Source organism: Mirounga angustirostris, unplaced genomic scaffold (assembly GCF_029215605.1).
Source record: "Mirounga angustirostris isolate CCGP_5_RB_7025 unplaced genomic scaffold, mMirAng1.0.hap1 SCAF_10, whole genome shotgun sequence".
Classification (NCBI taxonomy): Eukaryota; Metazoa; Chordata; class Mammalia; order Carnivora; family Phocidae; genus Mirounga; species Mirounga angustirostris.
The window spans coordinates 37,806,912-37,817,631 of record NW_026991718.1 but is presented as its reverse complement, the minus strand read 5'-3'; the positions used below and the strand labels follow the sequence as shown (position 1 = coordinate 37,817,631).

Here is a 10,720-nt window from a genome sequence, read left to right as displayed (position 1 = left end):
CTGCTTGAGAGGTGAATCTGATGTTCTCATCAGCTCTGATTCCTTCTGGGACCTGCTCCTGCCCCTTTGTCCCAGGACCCCTGTCCACCTGCCCATTGACCCTTGCTGCTGCCATCAACCCCTGATGACGGAGGGGCTGATGGCTTCTCATGGCCCGTGGTGGAAGCAGGGCTAACCAACCTGTCTGTGTCTAGGTTGTCTACTATGGCAGGTGTGGTGTACCCCAGACAGGTGAGTGTTGTGGGTTTCTGTCGCCTGTGACCACCTCAAGGTTGAGCAGCTTTAGCAGACAGGCCCAGGCACCTTGGGCTCCCTCTGGTTATCATTCTGGAATAATGTGTGTACGTGTGTGTGTGTAATAGGCAGAGGAAAGTAATGATGTATGGTTTTCTGGGGGCTCACTTATTTATTCAGCATGCATTTAATAGGCACCTGTGGTGTGTCAGGCCCTGTGCTGGGCTTCGAGCCTGCAGAGATGCCAAAGATTAGGTCCTAATCTAGTATACTTCATTAAATCAGTTACAATTACCATGGTAAGTGCTGTAGTGAGGGATGCAAAATGTGCTGTGAAAGCAGAGGAGAAAGAGTTTAATTTGGGGGAGGTGAATAGAAGGGTGGGATAGATGTTTTGGGGGAGAAATTTAATCTGGGTTTTGGAGGATGTGTAGGAGTTTGTCAGTCCATGAGGAGTACCACTAGCATTTCTAGCAGGAGATAAGAGCATGCGCATCTGTGAAAAGTGGAGTGTAGTGAGGCTGGAGTTCAGAAGGCATGGAGGAGAGTCAAGCAGGGTAAGATGGCAAAGGTCAGTAGAAGCCAGATCATGGGGCCTCTGAATGCCAGGCCCAAAAGTTGGTCTTGGTCCTATGGGCCATGAGAAGCCATCGAATGCCTTTAGGTGGAAGAATGGCAAGATGAGGTCTCTTGTTTTGTAATCTCCCTTGCCCTTCAGGCCCCTGTGGATTTAGACACATACAAAAGCTCCTACATGGTTGACTATCAACACTACGGGAAGCACAAATACTCCAGAGTCACACCACAAGAGGTAAGAAGTTATTTGGTCTTGTCTTCTGTTCAGTCGCCCACTGAAATCATCTTTACTTCATCTTTATTATGTGTGGATATTGGGGGCACTTATTTAGAACAATATCTGATGCCAGGAGAGCTAAAGAAGTCTTTTATGTGTGTGCTTTATGTGTACGTTTTATTTTTTTATTTTTTTTAAAAAAATTTATTGTTATGTTAATCACCATACATTACATCATTAGTTTTGATGTAGTGTTCCATGATTCATTGTTTGTGTATAACACCCAGTGCTCCATGCAGAACATGCTCTCTTTAATACCCATCACCAGGCTAACCCATCCTCCCACCCCCTCCCCTCTAGAACCCTCAGTTTGTTTGTCAGAGTCCATTTTCTCTCATGGTTCATCTCCCCCTCCGATTTGCACCCCCTTCATTCTTCCTCTCCTGCTATCTTCTTTCTTCTTCTTTTTTTTTTTTTTAAACATATATTGCATTATTTGTTTCAGAGGTACAGATCTGTGATTCAACAGTCTTGCACAATTCACAGCACTCACCATAGCACATACCCTCCCCAATGTCCATCACCCAGCCACCCCATCCCTCCCACCCCCCACCACTCCAACAACCCTCAGTTTGTTTCCTGAGATTAAGAATTCCTCATATCAGTGAGGTCATATGATACATGTCTTTCTCTGATTGACTTATTTCGCTCAGCATAACACCCTCCAGTTCCATCCACGTCGTTGCAAATGGCAAGATCTCATTCCTTTTGATGGCTGCATAATATTCCATTGTATATATATATATATCACATCTGCTTTATCCATTCATCTGTCAATGGACATCTTGGCTCTTTCCACAGTTTGGCTATTGTGGACATTGCTGCTATAAACATTGGGGTGCACGTGTGTGTACGTCTTAAAAGGTACATCAGCCCTAAGTCATGCACACAAGAGTGTAAATGATATACATTCACAGTTTAAATAACATTGACAAAACAAACACCAGTGTACCTGTTATCAGCCAGCTGAATGAAAACATAGCACATTAGAAGTACCCTAGAGCCCCCAGGGGACCCCTCGGTGCTCCCACTCCTCCTCCCACCTCCAGAGGTAGCCACTCTTCTGAATTTTGGGTTAATCATTCCCTTGGGGGTCTTTTAAAAAAACAGTTTTACTCTGTATGTATCCCTGTAAACTGTTGAGGTTTGCCTTTTTGAGCTCTGTTACACATTGGATCATACTATTTGTACTCTGTGACTTTTACTTTTTGCCAAACATTATGTTATTTATAATATATTATTCATTTTCTGCTGGTTGTATTACATTGCATGAATACGCCACCATATATTTGTCCCCTCTGCTGTTGGACATCTGGGTTTTTACTTGTCTGCTACTTCTCCTATTGTCCCATGCTGCAATGCGGATTACACAGCCTAAGGCGCAGGAGTCCCCGGCCCAGGAGGGGAATTGCTTGTCCCAGGGAACATCGCTATTGGCCAAAGTGGCTGCGTCACTGGAGCAGGGGACAGTCTGTTCTGTGGCTCTCCAACCTTGCCATCAACTTGGTATTGAAAGACTTTCCAATTTTGGCTAATTTGGTGGGTTTGAAAGAATATCTTCTTGTGCTCATAATTTTCAATTCACTGCTTATTAATGAGATTCAGCATCTTTTCATATGTTTATGGATATTTATTATTCTGTGAGATGGCTGTCATGTCTTTTGCCTGTGTTTTTATTTTTATTTTTATTTTTTTAATTTTATTTTTTAAGATTTTATTAATTTAAGGGCGCCTGGGTGGCTCAGTTGGTTAAGCGACTGCCTTCGGCTCAGGTCATGATCCTGGAGTCCCGGGATGGAGTCCCGCATCGGGCTCCCTGCTCGGCAGGGAGTCTGCTTCTCCTTCTGACCCTCCCCCCTCTCATGCTCTCTCTGTCTCATTCTCTCTCTCAAATAAATAAATAAAATCTTTAAAAAAAAGATTTTATTAATTTATTTGACAGAGAGAGAGAGACAGCAAGAGAGGGAACACAAGCAGGGGGAGTGGGAGAGGGAGAAGCAGGATTCCTGCGGAGCAGGGAGCCCGATGCAGGGCTCGATCCCAGGACCCTGGGATCATGACCTGAGCCCAAGGCAGACACCTAAAGACTGAGCCACCCAGGCGCCCCTTGCCCATGTTTTTATTGGGATGCTTGTCTTTTTCTTCTTAATTTGTAGGAGTTCTGTAAATAGACATGTTTCATTTGTCAGTTACAGAAATGGCAACACTCTTCACAGGCTGTGGTCTATCTTTTCACTCCTTTTCAGTGAATAGAAATTTTTACTTTAATATAGTTGGATGTACCAGTCTTTCCCTTTATCATTTGTCTTTTTAAAATCTTGTTCAAGAAATCCTTTCCTATCTCCACGTAGCTCCACTAAAAATAAGAAAATCTGTACAAACAAAGATGGAACAATTTCTGGGATATAGAATTTAACGGAAGCAAAATGCAGAGTGGGATCATAATGTGCATCAGTTGCATACAGGCCAGGCGGTGTAAAATTCATTGTGTGTTTATACAAACATAAGCTATATCTAGAAAGATAGAAAAAACGCTTACCTCGGTGGTTGCCTCTGGAGATGGGATCCAAGGGAGGAGGAGGGGTGGGAAAGAGACTGACTTTTCACTAGAAACCCTTTTCTACTATTTCAGTATTTCTCTGGGTTGTATATATCACCATTCAAAAACCAATTTAAATTTTTTTTAACTAAAGAGAAGTGTGCTCTGTCTTGGATGAGGCCAAAGAAGCTTGCTTGCTTCGCCTTTCACCTCTCTCAGCCATCCATTCCTGTGTGACTTATTTCCACAGCAAGCGAAGCTGGATGCCCAACTCCGGGACAAAGAATTTTATAGGGTCGTCCCCAGCTCCAAGCCCAGGCTAGAGGATGGATACCCCGCCTTCAGAAAACCCCACATGACCGCCAAAGACCTGGGACAGCCCGGCTTCTTCCCCGCGCAGGATCAGGACCGTGTGGCCGCAGCGGAGGACGAGGGCAGGTTCACCAGTATATGCCCTTCCGTGTACCCCGTTTCCCACGGCCTGTACCTGGCCCAGGGTGTCCCCAACCGGGTCCGCCAGAGCGCCGGCTTTCCGTGCCTCCTGGAGCCCGAGCTCCAGCCTGCGCCCGAGGAGGGCAAGGGCTACTTTCTGCTGCCTGGCTGCCTCTGTCCGTATCACCATGAAGTCAAGTTCCCCATCTTGAACCGATGGGGGCCCTTGATGCCATTTTACCAGTAGGAAGGGTGAGAGCGCCTTCAGGGGAGCCACGGACATCCCCCCTCCCCCAAGGAAGTCCGCGCTCGGCACTTGGAGAAGGGACAGGAGGACTGAAAATAAAACCCTGGGAAGACGTTCCAGCAGCACTGAGGGTGTTCTACCTTGTTCCCTGGCCTGTCCCGGGACAGCATCTGCACCCGCGCACCACCTGCCGAGGGGAGAGGCAGGGACGGCAGAGGGGAAGAGGGGAGGGGAGGGGAGGGGGGGAGAAGAGAGGGAGGACAACTGGTGTGTGTGGAGGCTGGAATGTGTGTGACGTCTCATGACAACGAAGAGTCCTGCTGGAAAGATTCTTGTTTTAGGCATTTAGTTACAAAACGGGACAAATCTCATTTCCCATAGTTGTCTGAACGTTGAGGGTGACTGTAAAATGCTGTTGGGTACCCTTCCCTCAGACACTTAGTTTGCTCACCACGCCCACCCCGTAGCCCATTTCCAGGGCATCATTTTAGACTTTCCTTCTTGCTCAGTGGAGCTTCTGTAACCATATCCACGTATGAGTGGGTTAGGAAGCAGGTAGAGCTGCCGAACTAGGAACTGAGGTGCAGTGGCTTGAACATCCTAGTTTCTCCCAGTCTAACAGTTTGGAGGTAGGCGGCCGAGGACGGTGGGGTGTCTCTCCTGTGGTTCCCATCTCTGCGTCCAAGGTGGCTGCCATAGACTAAACTGTGTCGCCCCCACCCCCCAGATTCATAGCTAACCCCCAGTGTGACTGTATTTGGAGACAGGGACTTCAGGGGGTAATTAAGGCCCAATGAGGTCATAAGGGTGGGAGCCTGTTCTGATAGGATTGGTGGTCTTCTAAATAGAGGAAGAGAAAGAGAGCTCTTTCTCTCCCTCTCTCTCAGCATGTACACACACACACACACACATACACACACACACACAGGAACAACCATGTGAGGCCACAGCGGGGAAGGCAGCCATCTGCAAGCTGGGAAGAGAAGTCTCACCAGAGACCAAACTCTGCCAGACCTTGATCGTGGACTTCCAGCCTCCACAACTGTGAGAAAATAAATTTCTGTTGTTGAAGCCTGCCGGCCTGTGGTATTTTGTTATGCTAGTCCAAGCTAAGAGAGTGACTCATTCAGTTATTGACATTTTCCCAGGAGCAGAAAGCAAGAAACGCCCAGAGGAATACAGGTGTCTTCCCTTTCAGGGGCACAGACAGATATGATATTCTTCTTCGCTACCAGTCCTGTCCTCTTGGCCAGAGCTCAGCACATGGTCCCACCAAACTACAAGGAAGGCTGGGAAATTCACCTTGGTCCTGGGTGGCCCTGTGCCCAGCAAAAAATGAGAAATTAGAAGAATAGAAGGAGAGGATTATTTGGATGGATGACTATTTTTGCCACAATACATGAGAAGGCTTTCCCGTTGGAATCATCCTATACACCATGCTTCCCTAGGGGATCTTGTTAAAATGCAGATTCTGAGTTGGTTGGTCTAGGCTGGGGGCAAGATTCTGCATTTCCAATAAGCTCCCAGGTGCGTGGTGCTGCTGGAAAGGAGACTGTACCTGAGTAATGAGGCTCTCTACACAATACTCTGCGTCTTCCTTTTCTCTTCACAAGTCATTACTTATAGGTCTAATTATTTTTAATGGCTGCCTGGTATTCCATTGAATTGATAGATCTTGATTTATTCAACTATTTCCTTATTGGGGGGCAGTCATGCTTTTCCAATTTCCTTCCTACAAATTATGCAGCAATAACAATTCATGAGCATATATCCTTACAAATGATGCTTTTATTTCTGCAAGACAGAGTCTTTTTTTTTTTTAAGATTATTTATTTATTTATTTATTTATTTGACAGAGAGAGATACAGTGAGAGCAGGATCACAAGCAGGGGGAGAGGGAGGGAGAGAAATAGGCTTCCCGTGGAGCGGGGAGCCCAATGCGGGGCTCGATCCCAGGACCCTGGGATCATGACCTGAGCCGAAGGCAGACGCTTAACGACTGAGGCACCCAGGCGCCCCATCTGCAAGACAGAGTCTTACGAGTGCTGGCTTTGTGCTGGGTCAAACGGGGTGGATGCTTGGTGCTAATAGATACCACCCGAACAGCCCCCTTCCTCCTTCCCATCTCCTCACCAGCACAGAGATATTATCAATCTTTTTTTGATTTTTGCCAATTTCATGAATAGAAAATGGTATCTCATCTCGGCTTTAATGTGCAATTACTTGGCCACTAGTGAGATACAAGATCTATTTTATCTCATTAGCCATTGGGTTTCTGAGTCGCATCTTTTTTTAAGATTTTATTTATTTGTTTGACAGATAGAGACACAGTAGGAGAGGGAACACAAGCAGGGGGGAGTAGGAGAGGGAGAAGCAGGCTTCCCGCCGAGCAGGGAGCCCGAAGCAGGGCTCGATCCCAGGACCCCGAGATCACAACCCGAGCCGAAGACAGACGCTCAACGACTGAGCCACCCAGGCACCCCTGAGTCACATCTTTTGCCCTGAATTATCTTTCTTCTTAGCAATTTATAGGGTTGTTTTTTTTTCACATGGCCATGTTAGCCCTTTATCTAGGACATGTTCCAAACATGTTCTGTCTTAACTTTTAAATATACAATTTAAAATATGTAATCTGAACATATTTTGTTCTAACATAAAATGCATACCTTCAGTAGAAAATGTTGCAAAGTGAAGAAGGTGTGAAGAAGGAAAAGAAATCACCTCAATCCCACTGCTCAGTCAAGAGACAGCTCCTGTTAACACTTTGATGCCCAGGCTGCCAGACAATGGTTAGATCCTTGGGCTGTTGAGCCAGACAAATCCGGGGTTCCACCCATGCCTCAGTTTACATCTTAGCAGCTGAGGGGTATTCTAGAAAGTTATTCCATGTCTCTGAACAGCAATGTCCTCATTAGTAGAAGCACTAATAACGCTCCTACCTTTTGAGTAAACACTGTTCTCACAGCATCTGAGATATAGTCAGTGTTCAGGGAGAACTTTTATAGGCGTTTTTACAGATCTCATACTGAAGATGTAATTTCAAATCCTGCTTGGTCTTTGTGGCATTAACTCTAAGCATTGTCACTCAACCTCAAACTTTATAAACATCCTTGCACGAACATACCATAATTACTATTGTTAGACATTCAAGTTGTTTCCAATTATGTATTTTTCTCTTGCAAGTTAGGCTACAGAATAAACTTTTTTTCTATAATTAGGGAGAAAAAGAAGCAAAGTTACTGTGTCAAGGTGTATGGATATATTCTCAATGAGTATTACCAACTCGTTTTCTAAACAGGTGTTATCTTTAATATTAAGGAATCATTTCTTAGGTGTGATGATGGGATTTTGGTTATGTTAGAGAGACTTCATTTTGAAATACTTACAGGAGAGATGATGTCTGAAATTTACTTTAAAATGCTGTAGCAAAGGGCGCCTGGGTGGCTCAGTCGGTTAAGCATCTGCCTTTGGCTCAGGTCGTGATCCCAGGGTCCTGGGATCAAGTCCTGCATGGGGTTCCCTGCTCAGTGGGGAGCCTGCTTCTCCCTCTCCCTCTGCTGCTCCCCCTGCTGTGCACTCTCTCTCTCTGCCAAATGAATAAATAAAATCTTTAATAACTAACTAAATAAATAAAATGATGTAGCAAAACAGTGTTATTAGAAAAAGGGAATAAGTAAAACAAGATCAGTGACAAAATAAAAGCTGTAGCTGGTGATGGGTGCACGGAAGTCCATTATACTACTCTCTCCACTTTTGTGTGTGTTTGAAATTTCCCATCATAGACATTAAAACAGGAAGGAAAGGAGGAAGAGAGGGAGGGAAAGGAAGAAAGGAAAGGAGGAAAAAAGAAAGATGCACCCCTTTAGACTACTGCTAGCCATTTATAAGCATGTCTAATTCACACTATCCTTGTCATCCTTCCTACTCTCAGTAAGAAAGAAAAAGAGAAAAGAAGAAGGAAGGAAGGAAGGAAGGAAGGAAGGAAGGAAGGAAGGAAAGGGAGGGAAGGAGGGAGGGACAGAGGGAGGGAGGAGAGAGAAAGAGAAAGTCTGTTAGTTGGATAGTATAGTCTCTGGTCCCTGGTGAAGTTAAATAATTTCACAAATGATCCTTATCTCTTCATCGCTTGTCAAATGCTTTCTTACCAGTGTGCATTCCCTTCTCCCTTACCTGTTACAATCCTTAGTGAATCTGTTTTATCCATAACACCTTCTACGATGTGTGTAAAAGAGTGTCTATGAGTGAAAGTTTACTACTTTTAAATAACATTTTTTCCAGTGCTGGGTCATGTGGATCAGCTGACAGTTTTGTTTTGTTTTGTTTTTTTAAAGATTTTATTTATTTATTTATTTGACAGAGAGAGAGAGAGACAACGAGAGAGGGAACACAAGCAGGGGGAGTGGGAGAGGGAGAAGCGGGCTTCCCGCCGAGCAGTGAGCCCGATGCGGGGCTTGATCCCAGGGCCCTGGGATCATGACCTGAGCCGAAGGCAGACGCTTAACGACTGAGCCACCCAGGGGACTCTCAGCTGACAGATTTAACACATAGTTACTTCCACAAAATGATTTAGTTGAGGTGAAAACATTCCTAACAATAGCTACCCTTTATAGAGCACTCATCCTATGCCAGGCTCTGTGCTGCACACATCACATGCATTATTTTGTTCTCACAAACTGATGAAGAAACAGAGGGTCAGGGAAGTTAAGTGCCCTCCCAAAGCCACATGTGGCAAAGCCAGAATGTGAATCCCAGATTTATCTGATTCTAACCCCAATGGTTCAGTCATTTTTAGAATGTTGCATGTCTTTTTTATTCTACATAAATGATGGAAAGCCCTTTAATATGATAGCTGTCTTGCTCCCTAATGTCCAAGTTTCCTGGATTAACCACCCCTTTGGGGGAAACAATGGCCCAACTAAGAAGATGGGTGGATTCAGAGCTCCCTCTGGATTCTGAATCCGAGGTGTTCAGGAAGTCATAACCCCCATCATAGACTCACAAAGGCTGCGACTCGCCGTGCTTAAGATCTGAAATGGGTCGGGGCACCTGGGTGGCTCAGTCGTTAAGCGTCTGCCTTCGGCTCGGGTCATGATCCCAGGGTCCTGGAATCGAGCCCCGCATCGGGCTCTCTGCTCGGCCGGCCGGGAGCCTGCTTCTCCCTCTCCCACTCCCCCTGCTGGTGTTCCCTCTCTAGCTGTCTCTCTCTCTCTCTGTCAAATAAATAAAATAAAATTAAAAAAAAAAATCTGAAATGGGTCACAGAGACAAGTCTGGACGGCTCCATGGGAGCCAAGGGACACAGCCGGAAGGCTAGCTGGGGCCTGGGCCCCTTGCAGCAGAGCACAGGGAGGGACTGGCTCCAGCCATGAGGATGAGTGGAGACCCCAACACGCTGCACTTGAGACGCTGGCCACCCAGTCCCACAGAGAGGCCTCAAGGTCCTGAGCTGGGTCTGGGCAAGAGCCACTGAAGTCCAGAGAGCCCGCCTCAGAAATCTCTCTCTTCGACTGGGCCCTCCATCAGTCCCTGCCTCAGCCAGCTTGCTCTGTCGGCATCCAGGAGCACCCCCTGCAGGCCCTCCCCATATCTCCCCACCCTCCCCACCCCCCGCCCCAGGGATCAGAAGGCAGATGTGATTATTCCTCATCTCCTGCATAACCTGGCTCTCTGGCCCTCCACGTGAGCACGACCCTTCCGACCCGGGCTCCCCACGCCTTCCCCATTGCCCACCTCTGGGCCTATGCACTTGCTGTTTCTTTCTGTCCGCTAGAAAACCCTTTCGTCTGCTTTCCCCCAGCTGAATTACTGTCTTCTTGGAAAAGCCTGTCTGGACCATCCCCTGTCCCTAAGTTTGCCATTCCTGTGAGTTCCCAAGTTCTGTCATTCCTACATCTCTCCGAGGGGTGCTGTAAGGATTACAGGACCCAACACCTCGGGCCTGGCAGAGAAGCTCAATACTTCCTAGAACTTTTTCATTTTAATTTTTATTGTCTTTAAAATTGTTACGGTTGTATTTGTGTCAGAGAGTCTTTTATTTCTCTTTGTTGCTCCTGGAAGCTGGCGTAGAGTAGAGGCTCAATAAATATTGAAGAAATGAAGGGGGTAGGGCTTTCTAAGGGGAAGCACAGCAATGAGGTGGCCCAGGCCTGACCTCCAGGCATTTTCTATGGCAGCTCTCCTAGCTCTTAGCCCGGCAGCTTCGGGCTCCCTGCAGGGTTGTGTGTCCACCTGGGGAAGCTCTCAGTACCCGGTGATGTCAGGTTACCTGAGTGACCTTCCTGAGGATGGCCCACAGCTTTGCCAACCGAATTCTACTCTTAACCAGATGGAGTCATCTTTGGGAAGACTGCCCGTCTGTGGGAACTCCAAATTGGGTTTGGGCCACCCCCTGTACGTTTCTAGTCTCAACTCTGGC

The 10,720-nt window shown here is 46.5% G+C and overlaps 1 protein-coding gene across 1 annotated transcript; it reads left to right on the top strand.

Moving 5' to 3' along the window:
• The first annotated feature begins 204 nt into the window (after positions 1–204).
• On the top strand, positions 205–5,620 carry SPMIP9 (sperm microtubule inner protein 9). Its single transcript, XM_045883740.2, has 3 exons — positions 205–231; positions 953–1,045; positions 3,877–5,620. Exons 1-3 carry the CDS (start codon positions 205–207, stop codon positions 4,303–4,305), a joined length of 549 nt encoding a protein of 182 aa, XP_045739696.1. The 3' UTR covers positions 4,306–5,620.
• Positions 5,621–10,720: the final 5,100 nt, after the last annotated feature.